This window comes from Gigantopelta aegis, chromosome 14 (genome assembly GCF_016097555.1).
Source record: "Gigantopelta aegis isolate Gae_Host chromosome 14, Gae_host_genome, whole genome shotgun sequence".
NCBI classification, from domain to species: Eukaryota; Metazoa; Mollusca; class Gastropoda; order Neomphalida; family Peltospiridae; genus Gigantopelta; species Gigantopelta aegis.
Genome location: NC_054712.1, coordinates 6,670,209 through 6,686,995, shown reverse-complemented (window position 1 = coordinate 6,686,995; position 16,787 = coordinate 6,670,209). Strand labels below are relative to the sequence as shown.

General features: G+C 35.6%; 1 protein-coding gene across 1 annotated transcript in view; it reads left to right on the top strand.

Moving 5' to 3' along the window:
* LOC121388202 (rotatin-like) overlaps nt 1-16,787 on the top strand; it is a 75,285-nt gene that overhangs the window by 27,553 nt on the left and 30,945 nt on the right. The window contains exons 14-28 of the mRNA XM_041519470.1: nt 1,724-1,849; nt 2,192-2,308; nt 3,070-3,203; nt 4,206-4,374; nt 4,759-4,858; nt 5,775-5,875; nt 8,301-8,421; nt 8,881-8,977; nt 10,105-10,152; nt 11,009-11,209; nt 11,490-11,711; nt 13,930-14,157; nt 14,583-14,654; nt 15,042-15,176; nt 16,001-16,076. Of these exons, the coding sequence (XP_041375404.1) occupies nt 1,724-1,849; nt 2,192-2,308; nt 3,070-3,203; nt 4,206-4,374; nt 4,759-4,858; nt 5,775-5,875; nt 8,301-8,421; nt 8,881-8,977; nt 10,105-10,152; nt 11,009-11,209; nt 11,490-11,711; nt 13,930-14,157; nt 14,583-14,654; nt 15,042-15,176; nt 16,001-16,076 (1,947 nt within the window). The remainder of the gene's footprint in view (nt 1-1,723; nt 1,850-2,191; nt 2,309-3,069; nt 3,204-4,205; nt 4,375-4,758; nt 4,859-5,774; nt 5,876-8,300; nt 8,422-8,880; nt 8,978-10,104; nt 10,153-11,008; nt 11,210-11,489; nt 11,712-13,929; nt 14,158-14,582; nt 14,655-15,041; nt 15,177-16,000; nt 16,077-16,787) is intronic.

The following is a 16,787-nucleotide window of genomic DNA, read 5'->3' as shown; positions in this document are numbered from 1 at the left end:
TATAGCACTGTGAGATATTACTGATATTTCTGTCTCACCCAAACGCAAACATTCGACAGCATACTTACAGTGTTGTCTCCTCTATAATTCAGGTGATGATATAGCACTGTGAGATATTACTGATATTTCTGTCTCACCCAAACACAAACATTCGACAGCATACTTACAGTGTGGTCTCTATAATTCAAGTGATGATATAGCACTGTGAGATATTACTGATATTTCTGTCTCACCCAAACACAAACATTCGACAGCATACTTACAGTGTGGTCTCCTCTATAATTCAGGTGATGATATAGCACTGTGAGATATTACTGATATTTCTGTCTCACCCAAACACAAACATTCGACAGCATACTTACAGTGTGGTCTCTATAATTCAGGTGATGATATAGCACTGTGAGATATTACTGATATTTCTGTCTCACCCAAATACATACATTCGACAGCATACTTACAGTGTGGTCTTTGTTTTTTTTTTAATTAAATGAACTACATGTAAGGCTAAAAATTAAATGTTATTATAGTCTGTGTGAAAAAGGTACCAATGAATTGCAATGCAACTCTATAAATTATTTATTAATGAACATAGTTAAAATTCATATAACAACATATTATTAAATATTGGTAAACAAAAATGTTTCTTAACAAATTACCCTCAATTTATATAGATTAAATCTCATTTTTAATTCGGGTGTGAAACTAAAATGCTGGAGAAGCCAAATGTATGCATCAAGGGCAGGACGTAGCCCAGTGATAAAGCGCTCGCTTGATGCGCGGTCGGTCTGGGATCAATCCCCGTCGGTGGGCCCATTGGGCTATTTTTCATTCCAGCCAATGCACCACGACTGGCATGTCAAAGGCCATGGTATGTACTACCTTGTCTGTAGGATGGTGCATATAAAAGATCCCTTGCTGCTAATTGAAAAGAGTAGCTCATGAAGTGCCGACAGCGGGTGTCCTCTCTCAATATCTGTGTGGTCCTTAATCATATGTCTGACGCCATATAACCGTAAATAAAATGTGTTGAGTGCGTCGTTAAATAAAACATTTCCTTTCCTTTACTGAAGTAATCAGTAATGCAGTACACAGAGACTGAATGTAGAATTGGGCACGCTTTTGTTTGGCTGTTCTATCAGTTGCACTCATACTTGTATCAAAACAGAAGATTTAACCTATGCAATTTGATGGTAATTTCTTTTAAAAAACCACCCTTTTTTATTTACTTTAATTTTTTTTCAAAAAGTGTTATTTGAGTTGGTTTAAAACTGAATAATATGTTTTTATGTGAATTTTCAGTTTATTCATTATAAAGTTACATACCAAGTCATCGATTGACGCAAATGGACTATAGTAACTTAATTTTAACAAGTGGTGCGGGACGTAGCCCATTGGTAAAGCTTTCGCTTGATGCGCAGTCGGTCTAGGATCGATTCCCATCGGTGGACCCATTGGGCTATTTCTCGTTCCAGCCAGTGCTCCATAACTGGTGCAACAAAGGGCGTGGTATGTACTATCCTGTCTGTGGGATGGTGCATATAAAAGATCTCTTGCTGCTAATCGAAAAGAGTAGCTCATGAAGTGCCGACAGCGGGTTTTCTCTCTCAATATCTGTGTGGTCCTTAATCATATGTCTGACGCTATATAACTAAATAAAATGTGTTGAGTGTGTCGTTAAATAAAACGTTTCCTTCCTTTAATTTTAACAAAATATTATTTATAGGGTTCATTGAATGTGAATGAAGCCTCTGACCCCAAGTCTCGCACTTGTGTCCGAGTGAGATTCCTCTTTGACTCGGACGCCATGTACGAGATTGTCGCCTTCGGACTGGCAGACGGAGAAAACAAGGTTAGTATCATTCAGCTTTAACATTTTAGGTGAAACAGTAAAACAAATATTACTTAATGACCCATTGTTATTGTTCATAATTGTTATGTATTTTATCTTTTGAAGTTAAAAGTTAAAATTTGTTTTGTTTAACGATGCCACTAGAGCACATTGATTTATTAATCACTGGCTATTGGATATCAAACATTTGGTAATTTTTACATATAGAAGCTTGATTACAATTATATTTTCAGTCATTACAGTTTGCGACCTTGACTATGATAAAGTATTACAGTTATCTGTGTTTCACAGATTGCGACCATAACCATCATTAGTCTTTCAGTTACATTCTGTTTTTCACAGATTGCGACCTTGGCAGGTGACATCATGTTGACCTTACTTCAAGGTCAGTTGCTGATGACAGAAGCCTTGTGGCAGGAGTTTACAAATTCTCTGCTGAAATCTCTGCCTATTCTTCAGGTTTGTATTTCACTGTACAGTAGTTGTGTGTTAAATATTAACATATTTTGCAAATTTGCATAGTGATTGCAGGATAAACCTTTATTTTCTTTAATAAAAAAAAATCTTGTCTAAAGTACGTAGGATGAGTCAGGCTTATGCCACATGACCTATATTTTTGGTCAGTTACCAAATTACCTCTCTTTTTAAATATAATCCTGACAATGTGTATAGCGATTTCTCAATAAATCTTCTTTTTAAAAATGTATATAGTGGTTATCACATTTTGACATTGTGTGAGTAATTTTAGGATAAATCTGTTCAAATCTGTTAGTTATTGATATCTTGACAATGCATATCCAATGAAACCTGTCTAAACTGGACCCTAAACAAACCGGAATCCTGTCAAAACCAACCAAGTTTCATGGTCCCAAATTTTGTTAATTGGAAAATACAACCCTCTAAACACTGGCTTCTGTCTAATCAGATAAATATTAGATCCCTAGCATGATCTGGTTTAGACAGGTTTCACGGTAGTGATTTCAGGATAAATCTTTTCTTTTCTACTTACCTGATCTCAAACAAATGCATATTCCCCTATAGATAGTAGTCTCGTCCGAACATCCCAACGGCCAATGGGATGGCCTCAAAATCTTCCAATGAGTCCTCCTTCCTGTTCTGGTCACGTGACTAACTTCCTTCTTTCTCCTTCGCTGTTTATCTGTTCATCAAATCTTGGCAGTGTACACAGTGAATTAAGAATTTTTAAATGTTATTTTCAGTCGTACTCCGACAGTACCACAATTCTCGGGAAACGAATCCGAAACCAGCTGGACCCAGTGTCAACGGTCGACAACCTGCCTCTACTGGAGAAACTGCGCGGTTGTCTGCGACTCATGTTTTCCTGTGACGTCAAGTACGACCACATTTTGTATTACCCACATGTGGGACACAGAAAGATTTTATGATCTTTGCCGAGGCATTTTTATATGAGTGTAACATCTGTGGAGGTGATTAAAAAACCAGAGAAAAATTTACTTAGTAATACTTACTTGCATGCCCAAATCAGCTTGAAGTACAGGCACGTCAAACCTTTTTAAATATCAGTACAGAACAGAATCTCTCTAAACTGGATACCCCTCTTGAAACGGGATATTTTACCTTGTCCCATGGATGTTTCACTCTATTATGAATGTAGTTTAGATGGGCTGGTCTAAATATGGTGATACTAAGAATTAGGGGCGGGAATGTAACCCAGTGGTAAAGTGCTTGCATGATACACATGATATATGATTTCTCGTTCCATCCAGTACACCACGAATGGTTTATAAAAGGCTGTGGTATGTGCTATTCTGTTTCTGGAATATGGTGCATATAAAAGATCCCTTGCTACTAATTAAGGTAAGGACATAGTCCAGTGGTAATGTGATCATCTAATGCACGGTCGGTCTAGGATTGATCTCTGCCGGTGAGCCCATTGGGCTATTTCTCACTTTAGCTAATGCACCATGTGGTATATGTTATCCTCTCTGTAGAATGGTGCATATAAAAGATCCCTTGCTACTAATTAAGGTAAGGACATAGTCCAGTGGTAATGTGATCATCTAATGCACGGTCGGTCTAGGATTGATCTCCGCCGGTGAGCCCATTGGGCTATTTCTCACTTTAGCTAATGCACCATGTGGTATATGCTATCCTCTCTGTGGAATGGTGCATATAAAAGATCCCTTGCTACTAATGGAAAAATGTAGCGGCTTTCATTTCTAAGACATATATCAGAATTACCAAATGTTTAACATCCAATAGCTGATGATTAATAAGTCAATGTGCTCTAGTGGAGTCGTTAAACAAAACAAACTATATCTTTTAACTTTATACTAAGAATTAGTTTTTGGCAGCATTCCTTTCTACTTGTTAGGGTGCGGACTGACGCATTGTTGCAGCTGTCCTGGTTTCTGTCCAACGAATCCAGCAGTGATAAGAAAATCCCGGTGTTTGCCGATTTGGATCTCACGTCTCTCGCCAACGTCTTCGTCATGGAAATGCCACATGTTGTAGACGAGGATTTCACTCGATCGGTCTTCAAAGTAAGAGTCAGGAATTAAGCAAAATTAATTAAAGATTATCTGTTATTTCTTTTACATTCACAGGGTATGAACAAAACAAAGCGAACTGTATGAATTGGCAAATATATTATATATTTACATATTACGTAAAGTTCGGAATGTATTAAATGAATTAAAAAGATAAAAAAAGCTTAAATCCTCTCCCGTTGAACTATATGTTTAATTCTAAGCAAACCTGTACACAGTCAACTTATCTTACAAAATAAAACAACCAAAACTAAAAAAAGCCAACCCCAAACCACATTATTGTGGTTTAAATTTTCATTTTTCATTATAATCTTTACAACAGAACTATGGTCATCCTTATTTGACTGTTTTTCTTTGATTGTTTTCTTTGTTGCACAGGATAACAGTGTCAAGCAAGTGTATGAGATATTTACCTCGAAACCAGTCGATCCAGGTGTCAAGAAATCGGCCGTCGATCAGCTTGCAATCATGATGCAAGGTACAGCAGACCAATTCATCACATCGTTCGTTTTTTTTTTTTTTTTTTTTTTTTTATTATTTTGTGTGTATTGTAGTTTAGTGTAATGTATTACCATATTGTATTGTATTGTATTTCATTTTATTAGTCCCCTACCGGTCCAACTGGAGGGGACTATAGGTTTCATCTTCGTCCTTCTGTCCGTCTGTCTGTCTGTCCATCTGTCCATCTGTCTGTCTGTCCTACATATAGTTTTTAGGATGGGTTTTTTAGAATGCCTTGAGAAAGTTAATTAGCTTTATCATGTACTGTTGCAGATCAAGTGTGACTTTCATAGTGATTTACTCATTTTGATGGAGTTATGGCCCTTGAACATAGGAGATATGAAAATTTGTTTTCCAGACTCTTTTTTTTCAGCAAGCCTTGAGATATTGACCTGAATTTTGTGTATAGCTTTATCATGTACTATTACAGATCCAGTTTGACTTTCATGGCAATTTACCCATTTTTGATGGAGTTATGGCCCTTGAACTTAGGAGATATATGAAAATTTGTTTTCCAGACTTTACTTTTGCAATGCCTGAAGATATTGAGATGAAATTTTGTATATAGCTTTATCATGTGCTGTTACTGATCAAGTTTCACGAACATTTGTTGGCCTGCAGTAGGGGACATGTATTGCTTTAGCAGTACTCTCATTCATTTATTCATTCATTCATTCATTCATTCATTCATTTTATTAGTTTCCGAAGTATGTACATTTTCTGTTTTACATAAAATTCAACACTGAATTTGCCCAAATTTATAACTTAAACAAGAATTTAAAAGAAATACGTAATTTAACGGTTAAAAAGATGTAATAATTAAATTCAGTGATATTTTTACATCTTCTTGAATTACGAAATAGTGTAACAGTAAATATTTTGTTACTGTTCAGATCCTCACCTGCATGCTGTATTTCGACGGCTGGGCGGCCTTGAAACAATGTTAGAGTACATTCGACAGGGAGTCGTCAAACACACTAATGCTGAACAACAGGTAACTTTTGTTTTACATAGAGGGCGTACTGGGTTGTGGTGCATTTTATTTTGGAATATTTTCTCTCAGTATGTTTTGTTTTCACTTTTAATTGATTATTTTGGAAGTTGCATGACTTTAGATTCATACTGGTGGTAGCAGACATTTTCTTTGTACATGGATTGAAGGGAACTGGGTATAAACCAAGGCCCATATTTTCAAACCTATCTTAACACTACAATATCGTAAAACCATCGTAAGCTATGATGTTACAATAGCGTGTGCTGTAGTGATGGTTTCACGATATCGTAGCACTATGATTAGCTATGAAAATGCCTAGCCAAGGGGTTCTAAGATAAAATAAATACTTGGCTTGTGGACCGGGAGCTGGATACAAACATTGAAAAATGATGTTTCATTATTTACACTGACTCAGAGGTGTCTATGATTGAAGTATTAAAGATTAATAACTAGATTAGTTTACTGAAATAAAACTAAAATTGAAAGATTTTTGACATTTTTGTTTCACCTTGACAAATCAATAAGCAAGACGTAGGGTATTACTTTTCCGATGGCAATGGTTAATTCTAATGTTAGGTTTTTGCATTTAGGCCCGTATCTCTCAAACTGTAAGTCCTAGAACATTGAAAAATTGGTTTAAAGCTGCAACAGATTCTATGAATGTTAATTTTAGTGCATTTAAATTTAAAAAAACAAACAGTTTTTTTAATGTTAATTTTTAAATTTAAATTTAATTTGTTAACAAAAAATCTAGATTCATCCTGAATGTTGTACTTTTTTTTATTCATTGAATCAGTTTATGATATGTGAGACATTTTAATTATGTGGATTTCTTATTTTAAAAATATATCAAATATTTTAAAAATATAGAACATACCTATTCAGCAATATTGTTTATTAGTTGTCCTCACAAACATTCACCATTGTTACTATGGCTTAATACATGTTGGTTAAGTATAATATATGGCACCATTTTCATTTTGAACAGAATATTATAATAATAATATTAATTCTATTACGTCATTTGAAACATCTGGTATTATCAGGTGTATGTAATGAATACATTTAAAATTTATTTATACTCGTGTATTTATCCTTCAGTAATTAATGACACTGATTTGAGATGGATACACGGATATAGAGTATACAATTAAGTGGATTCCACTTTATACATTTTTATCAATGGTAAAGCACTCACCTGATGTACGGTTGTTTTAAGATCGATCTCCGTTGGTGGTCCCATTGGGCTATTTCTTGTTCCAGCCAGTGCACTCCAACTGGTATATCAAATGCTGTGTGTGTTCTCCTGTTTGTGGGATGGTGCATATAAAATATCCTTTGCTACTAATGGAAAAATATAGTGGGTTTCCTCTTTAAGACTATATATGTCAGAATTACAAAAATTTTGACATCCATTAGCCGATTATTAATAAATCTATGTGCTCTAGTGGTGTCGTTAAACAAAACAAACTTTAACTTTTTAAAATTGTATCTAAAGCCAATGTTTGTGTCTTTCTTCCAAGTCAGTCAACGTCAAGACAGTGGTCAAATACACAGGAGAAATACTTTACTTTATCATCGAAATTACTTTGACATTTTACACACACTGCAGAAATACCACAGAGAACAAATTGACATTTTGTTTCAGGTTTTTTGCTATTTGTGGGCATGTGTGGCAGAGTTCTTTAGGGTGTGATTGCTTATTTTAGGTAGCACAGTTCTCCAGAATTTGATTGTTTTATATACAATGTTTCTTTAGAAAGTTGTGTGTTTTATGTGGCAAGTATTTTAGAGGAGGTGGACAGCAAAGCAAAAGAAAGTTGAAAGATAGAAGGAGTTGCCAGTTGGGAAGAAATGAGTTGAAATTTAAATTAGAGAAAGGAAAAATGGCAATGTTGATTTTTTTTTTTTTTTAGAAAGTTGTATGTGTGATGAAAAAAGACAGGTGTAACACAGTGGTAGAGTTTTCACTCACCAGAGGTATAAAGGATCATGGGATTTATCTCCCTTGTGTTGTTCCTGTCTCCCTCCCTCCCCACCCCATGGCAGGTACAAGGAGTGGATATAAGGTTTTTTCTACTACACAGACAAGTTTCACAATAAACATTTCTTAAATCACCAAGATGAAATGTACTGCAGTGTCGTTAAACTAACAGGGCTGAAATACAAAGCCTGTTTATGTCTTACACACATGTAACTACAAACATCTACAATGCTTAAACACCTGTTTATGTCTTACACACATATATAACTATGTACATTTATAATGCTTAAACACCTGCGTTTAAGAAAAACAGGCTTCGTAAATTCTTTTTTAAACCTTTGAAGGAAGTACATATATGTCTCTGTCTCAGTTTATGATCTCTTTGTTTTAAAGGTTTAAAAATATTTCTGTGAAATTGACATCAATTGTTTTGGTTTTCAGAACGCCAGTCTTGTGTTGGTTCCTGCGTGTGTGTCTACTGTGCGTCACCTCGTCCACCACGACTACACGCTGCGACACAACCTGGCTCATGACGCAGAGGTCTACTACTGTCTACTTAGAGGTTTGACGTCTCTCTCATCTCAGCACTGTTTTTATTACGCTATGTAGGGCCAGATCCAAGATATATTTGGACCAACTCGTGAAAAGTGTAACGCAATAAAAAAACTATTTTGAACACACAAAAAAAAGGCAAGAGGTGTCGTTAAAAAACAAAACAAATGAAGATTATGTATGGAATTACTAAATGTTTAACATCCAATACCCGATGATGTGCTCTAGTGGTGTTGTAAAACAAAAATGAACAAACTCAGCTGATGATTAGTTAATCAATGTGCTCTAGTGGTGTCGTTTAAATAAAGTACACCTTAACTGAAAACTACATTAAATTTTGGATTTACAAAATGTTTGACACCCAATACCTGATGATGTGATGTGCTCTAGTGGTGTTGTAAAACAAAAATGAACAAACTTAAAACGTTTCTCAGTATATTTACAGTTTTTCCCATTATTTCTATTTCAGTTGGTTTATTGTTTCAAAAGGACAAGAACACAAGTTATGAGGTTGCCCACCTTCTTACTCTTCTGCTCAATGACGAGGTGGCCAAGTTTGATGTTGGGTACGGATTTACTGAGTGTACAAAAAAATAATTTCATTATTTTTATTCTTTAGGCAACACACCACAATTTGTCTATCGTTACTTGCTGTAGCAGCTTAATATAGTCCGGTTTAGGAAATAGTTCCTCATAAACAAAATTCTGATATGCTTTTTGAAATCTTTCTTTGATGATGACACGTAGGTTGACCTCAGTAGTATTTAAATAACCCATGGGTTTGTAGTAACTTGTTATATGTAGTACTAACTGATAACTGTGCAAGTGGTATGGTGCCACTTGTATAACAGCACCACGAGGCGGAGGTCGGGCATAGGGGCCATTAATTGAAAACATTTGTGATCGACCTATGTTGATTTTTTTACACAGTACATGTCAGTTGAGAGCACTCCCTAAAATTAGTAGTCACATGATGCTCTCGACAGTGTTGTATTTTTCACAAAATATATTCCGACATAGAAATTGTATTGAACTGCATGAAGTAATTAATGGTGGTGTGTAACCTTTACAAATTTATAATCCACCAAAAAAAAACCGATGTTAATTGTTAAGTATATATGAATACCCCAAAAGACCGGCACATGTTCTTCAACTTATCAGACCCTTTTCTAATATATTAAATATTTGAGGTGATAGGTGGGGGTTTTTCTTTCAGTTTTTAGTTCAATAGATCTGTTGGTATTGTTACCGCACATAACTGGCATTTCCATGGGTTTCAAACAGGAGTCAAAACATACCATGGAGAGAGCACAGCTATCCACCATGCTAACAACACTTAATATTCAGATAATTTTGTGTTTGTTTTGTTCTTTTACTTCAGTCCAAACCCTGAGTGAGTGCTCCGCAAGGCTCAATGGGTAGGTGTAAACCACTTGCACCGACCAGTGATCCATAACTGGTTCAACAAAGGCCATGGTCTGTGTTATCCTGCCTGTGGGAAGCGCAAATAAAAGATCCCTTGCTGCCTGTCATAAAAGAGTAGCCTATGTGGCGACAGCGGGTTTCCTAAAAAAAAAAAACTGTCAGAATGACCATATGTTTGACGTCCAATAGCCAATGATAAGATAAAAAAAATCAATGTGCTCTAGTGGCGTCGTTAAATAAAAACAAACTTTACTTTCTTTTACTTCAGCAACAACATGGGAGGAAAAATCACTTTGCCTGCGATCATTGCCAAGAGGTAAGTTTATAGTTTTTAACAAATTCTTTCATGGTCTAAATTTTGTTCGCCTATAAAGTCTCGATTCAAGTCTTCAGCAAAGTATCTCAACTTTACCTCCATTGCTGTTCACTTCATCAAGACATGGGGTTGAGACGCAGCCCACTGGTAAAGCGCTCACTTGATGCGCAGTCGGTTTGGGATCGATCCCTTCAGTAGGCCCATTGGGCTATTTCTTGCTCCAGCCAGTGCACCACGACTGGTACATCAAAGGTCGTAGTATGTGCTCTTCTGTCTATGGGATGGTGCATATAAAAGATCCCTTGCTGCTAATCGAAAAGTGTAGTCCATGAAGTGGCGACAACGGGTTTCCTCCCTCAATATCTGTGTGGTTCTTAACCATATGTCTGACGTCATATAACCGTAAATTAAATGTGTGGAGTGCATCGTTAAATAAACCATTTCCTTCCTTCATCAAGATGTTATTAAAGCCTTGAAAGCAAGATCTTTGTCAGTGCACCACGACTGGTATATCAAAGGCAATGGTATGTGCTGTCCTGTCTGTGGGATTGTGCATCAAAAATACCAAATGTTTGACATCCAATAGCCGATGATTAATAAATCAGTGTGCTCTAGTGGTCTCATTAAACAAAACAAAACTTTGTCGTTGGATGACTTAGGATGACAGTTTGACCTGTTTTAAGGTTATTTTTGACAAAAGATCTCAGTTGTGTGTTTTTTTACAATTAACTTACTGAAAAACCCAACAAAAAACCCCAATAGTATTAAAATAATGGAGTACCAAGAAGTAAAAAAGCCAAAAGTAGAGTTAAGCCAGTAATCCATTTTAAAGCGTTAAAAATATTTCAATGACCAGATACCGACTGCCGTTCCGTGCCACATTACATCATGAGACAAGTCCCAACATGGTTGCTGTCCCTCCTGAAGACAACCCATTGATGACGGGACCGCCACTTGAAATGCTGCGAATATCATGGAATCTTGCTTGGAATTCTGGGATGGAAAATCTACTAAATTTGTTGAAAACCAGCAAGAACTTTACCGATGTGGAAGAACAGTAAGTTTTTGTATTTGTTAGCTAAATAAAAAAGAGATATGAAAAAAAAATCTCATTAAAGGCAAAGTAATACAGCAAGTGACCTACTAAATTGTGAAACACAATATTGCTTTTATAATCTGTGTATGTGTGTGTTTGGACTATTTCAGAATTGATCATGTGGGGGAGGTGGTAGGTAATTGTTTTTATATACCCCCTGCCCCATAATGTGTTCTGGAAATGACACTTAATTATTTTATTTTATTTTTTTAATTATGTCTTTTTAATTTTCATGTTTTAGATTTTCCTCAAATCTTCAACTGTCTGCAATAGATAAAAAAATCCTGGAAGTGACCGCATTGAAATGGGGACTGCAGCAAGCGATTTTCAGTGTCTCCAATGCTACAACACACACCTCAGTGTCATCATCATTGCAGCGGCTGACGATGTATCTGACCATCATCCAAGGAACGCCATACGTTGATGTGGTCAATGGGTTGGAGTGGTTCCAGGCTATGGAAAGGTATGAATGAAACTCCACCTCGTACAGTGTGTCTTTCTTGTTTTCACTTTGATTTTTATCAATCCCCTCTCGGTCCATCCGAAGATGACTATAGGTTTCATCTCCATCCTGTCTATTTGTCCGTCTGTCCCAAATATAGTTTTCCAGATGTTTTCTTTCTCAATACCCTGAGATATTGAGCTGTTAAGATCCTTCCTAATGCGAAATATATGACTACTATTACAGGTTTAATAAACTTGTGTGTTTTTACTATAATTCCATTTTATAATTACTGTTTTGTAATAGGTGTCTGGATTGGTTAAAATGCTATCACGTGATTTAAAAAAAAAAAACCTTCATTCTTCCACGAACGTAAAAACTGCACTTTTTTGGGAAACAAATAAAAACAGAATGTTATTACCGGAACTACTTTTTATCAATTAAGTCAACAACGGAATCCCCGAGAATTCCATAGTTTCTATTTTTATCCCAATATCATCTGCTCTGTGAGTGACAGTGACAAACTGACAGACGACAATCACAGACCTACACCACACACAATCTGCGAGTCACCTGTGGTGACCTTTAGACAACCAGCCAGATTACTTTACACCGCAATTCAGGCTTTAAACGACTCCAGTTTTGAACTGAGATACATAATGTATATGACAGGCCACAAAAATGAAGCTTCTATTAGAAGTTATAGAAGAGAATGCTCAACAAATCAAAAGAGAGACATGAGCGCAGCCCTGTCACATTTGACAAAAACACCAAATGGACAACTTACACACAAGAAAACACATACACCTTCGTCCTGTCCTTTCCGAGAATAATGTCATACAATCACAAACTTCCTCAGAAATCCACACACACAGTAACACTGAAACCACTTTATCCCTTTCAAGTCCGTCTTCACATTCACTTTTTACATTAACTGCAATTTTAATATAGTAATTGATACATCTTGTAAATAATTTGACGCTCTCCCTTAAGTTAATTAGTTCAAAATTCATACTCTAACCTCCTTACAACAAATCTTCCATTTAAGTATATAGATTGTTCAATTTTTTATTAATTATTGTTTGATAGTTTTGGAAAAAACTGTTTGCGTTATCAGTTGATGTTCAGTTATTTTAAATTTTATAACTTTTTATCCACATTTGATTCAGAAAATTAAAATTGATAAAACCTTATGTAAATCATTATAATGAATTGGAGATTTGACGGAAAAAACAAATGTAACTTTCTACGGAAATTCCCTTATTTGTGTATTGATACAGTTGTAAATCATTGTGGAATAGAATTCAATTGGGTTTTTTAATATAGTTTTGTATAATAGCAATATTAATGCATTTGGAATTATAAGAATTGAACGTTATAACTTATGTATGAACGGCTTTGCGCTACGCTATTCATGCAGTGTGTAAAACGGTTTTGGTGTTTATCATCGTTCAATTCTTAAATAAATCATTTATGGTAGTTAATCAAACATTGTTGAAAGGGGTGCTGAAGAGTTTTGTCCTGTAGTATGTGTCATGGTGATTATCAGCTAACTCTAAAATGATCAGGGTAAAGGTACTTGACGTCAAACATAGGATTATTGTTGTATTAGAATGGGAATCTTTACCTACTTTTGAAAGTTATCCCTGATGGCAGAGAGGGATTATAACTGTCCAAATATCCATCTAGATCTCAATATAATTCGAAGAAAAAATGTATTAGAAACCTACAAGTAAATTACTTACATGCATTCCGACTTTCCAAGTTTTGAAGTACTGGGCCTATGCTTATAAAACTTAGTCTAGACTTTAATTAAGTCCAGACTTAAACGTAATGCTATTTGAATGGTGTTGCCATGACGTTACAGTCTGGACTTTAAGGTTTATAAGCACGGGCCTAGGTGTTCTTCATAGTGCAAATATTTCTATCAGGGTTCGACAAATCTAGTAGCCTCGGTCCCGTCTAGTGAATTTTTAGTTTGGGCTAGTAGAAATATTCACCTGTATCACTGTAGTGCATATAGTAGTACTAGCCAAAGCTTCTGTGAGGACTAGTGACTTTCTCAAACATTTGTCTATCACTGTTTCTGTGACATCATTCATGAGAAATTTGAACACACACACAAGTTCAAAATCTCATCCTATCTATTAGCTGAAAACCTTTTACAATCTGGCTAAGAAAAACTAGGGTCAGTGGCTTTAAGCTAAGCTTGATTGACTGTTTCTCTCTCTATTTTTAGATTTCTTCAAGTTACTCCCACATCTACTGCTGATGAAGGTCTCCTGCTCGGGGTTCTCAGATTCATCACCATGGTCCTGAGACAGACCAATCACTGCCCTGAACACATCCTGCAGTGGCTGGGAGAGAAGATGTACCATGCATCGAGCCCTATGATTCGTTTGTTGAACCGATCCCCTGCTGTGGAAGAGTCGGAGGATGTCTCTGAAATTGCTGCCAATATTAAGAGGTAATTTTGTGTGTAGTGTTTTTTTCTTCAAGGCACTGTCTCACAGTAGTTGACCTGCTTAAAGGCAGACTTGCACAGATTATCTGACTTGAAATATACACTGTGTACATTGTCATTTTTTAAGCATTATATACAGCATTAGTTAAAAGTTATGAACACATATTCAGATGTGTATCATCATTTATCTGTGTTTTTCAGTCAATTTTCTGTGTTTTACAGTCAGTTATCTGTGTTTTACAGTCAGTTATCTGTGTTTTTCAGGTTGCTGGATAAAGAGCTGTTACATATCATAGGAACTTTCAGCTGTGTATTGTTATTTATCTGTGTGTTTCAATACTTTTATCTGTGTTTTTTAGTCAATTATCTGTGTTTTTCAGTTATTAAATAAAATCTTTATTTTTCCGTTATTTATCTGGGTTTTTTAGGTCGCTGGATAAACAGTTGTTACACTTCATAGGAACTTTCAGCAGTCGTCTTCCCTACCAGCTGTCTAGAAGGTATTATCTGTTGTAATTATTTTAACATATTATGGGGGCTTCAGCTAGGTCAGTGGGTAGAGCGCTCGCCTGAGATTTCAAATAGGATTGATTTTTTTCTCCAATCCATCAAGTGCCATTTGACTGGTTATTAACGAGACTACATGTGTATACTAATAACCATACTACTAATTCAATTTACTACAATATCAATGAAACAATTTAACTGCACAGAAATTTTGTTTTCGTTTTCTTTTTCACTCCTCAACACCCTCCCCCCCCCCCCCAACTGAATCTACATTAGATCATAGTGAGTTTTGACTTTGATATGCCTATTTATGTAACATTTTCCATGTGATGTTTTTAAAATTTATTTGGTGGATGGGGTTTTTCTGTGTTTTTCTGCAGACTGAATCTGCACCAGATGCGAGGTGAGCTGTGTAAACGGTTGATATTGAGACTGAACGTCAATGATGCACCTCACTTCTACAACCTCGCCTCCCTTGAAGGAACTCTTCAGTGTCTTGTGCATATCACTGCCAGGTGAGAATTAACGTTTAATTCCGTGGAATTCTTGTTAGTGGAATATTTATGAAAGAAGTACATCTGAGGATGTGTGTTAACATAGCCATACACAATGTACCTCTATGTTAGACGGCAAGTACTAGCTCACTGTTTAAGCTGTTGTTTGCAAAATCACCAAATACGAATTGAGTTGGGGATTATTACCCAGCAGACAGTAGAGATTCCGTGTACCTGGGATCAGGTGTTATCGAGGTGGGTCAGCTGAGAGCAAGCATGGAGCTCTGTTCTGTCCCATAACAAAATAAAATATTGCAGCTTCAACAGTCATCTCCAGTGGATAAAAAAGTGCTCACCTCGTCACACACCAATATCATAAAAAGATTTACTCAAAAGTACTGTGAATTGTTACACTGGGAGTAATTGCTCTCCTACATAATTTCAGGAGAGCAGTTTCTTGATCACCATCGGTTTTGAAACCATAAGCACTGCATTTCAACATCATCAGGTTATGTCTATGATGTCCAAAAAAGACAGACTTTGTCTCTGTTAAATGTTTGGGGTTTTTTTTTTCTTAATATAAGAATTAAAAAAAGTGAATTGAAGTTGAATTTCACAAATATATTTTTTGATTATTATTAATTCGTCAAGAAGCTAATTAAAATATGTATTCCCTTTGTAGATCTACCATCGTCATTTTGGTTGTTTGTTGAATTAAAACTTGAATAGGGCTACAAATTTATAATCTAATTCACCAGATTGCTAAAACAATTTGTGGGTCCAGCCGTATTGGAGGTTCGGAAGGTGCTGAGGTTTTATTTAATACAAATTATTTTTATTTTCAGACCGGGTTGGAGTCAAGAATGTTCAGATGTCGACAGGAGTTCTTTGTGTTCGCAAGTTCTTGGCTGTTTACTGGAGGTACTCACTTGAAAACATTTGTAATAGACACGTTTTTGTCGAAAGGTGAGATACACAATGTCGATATTACGTTTCAGATATCGACATCAACATGTGCATTTAGCTCCAGTGTTAAAGTGTTCACCTCTACCTCCATTTCTTATACACTATTAGTCATAGACCAATCAAACTTGGTTTATAGTTCCACTTTTGTGTGTTTATCTCAATAAAATTTAAATTTTTAAAAATAATTTGTATTAAATAAAAAGTTTAATTGAATATTTCAAAGTTTTTAAAAAGGTTTTATAAAACACTGTGTCTGTGGGGAAGTTAAGATTTCTTACTATTAATAGAGACATGGAGCAGGTTTCTCTAAGACTATATGTAAGAATTAGGAAATGTTTGACATTCAACAGCCTATGCAGGGAACATTCTGTTTCAAAATCTTGATTAGCGATATTTCTAGTCAATTGAAAATTGATTTATCAACTACTGTTAAATGTTTTAAAATTGTGTAGCGATCTCTGAAACTTGCATAGAGAACAAAATGTGGCCTGCTATGATTAATAAATCGATGTGCTCTAGTGTGTTGTAAAACAAAGTAAACTTTTTGACTCATTATTACCTTTTGTTAGACACCAAATAGCTGTAGTTTAAAATGAAATAAGATATCATTCAACAAATATTACCTGTGAATATACATGTTTCTGTATTCTTACTTGTCGAAAACCA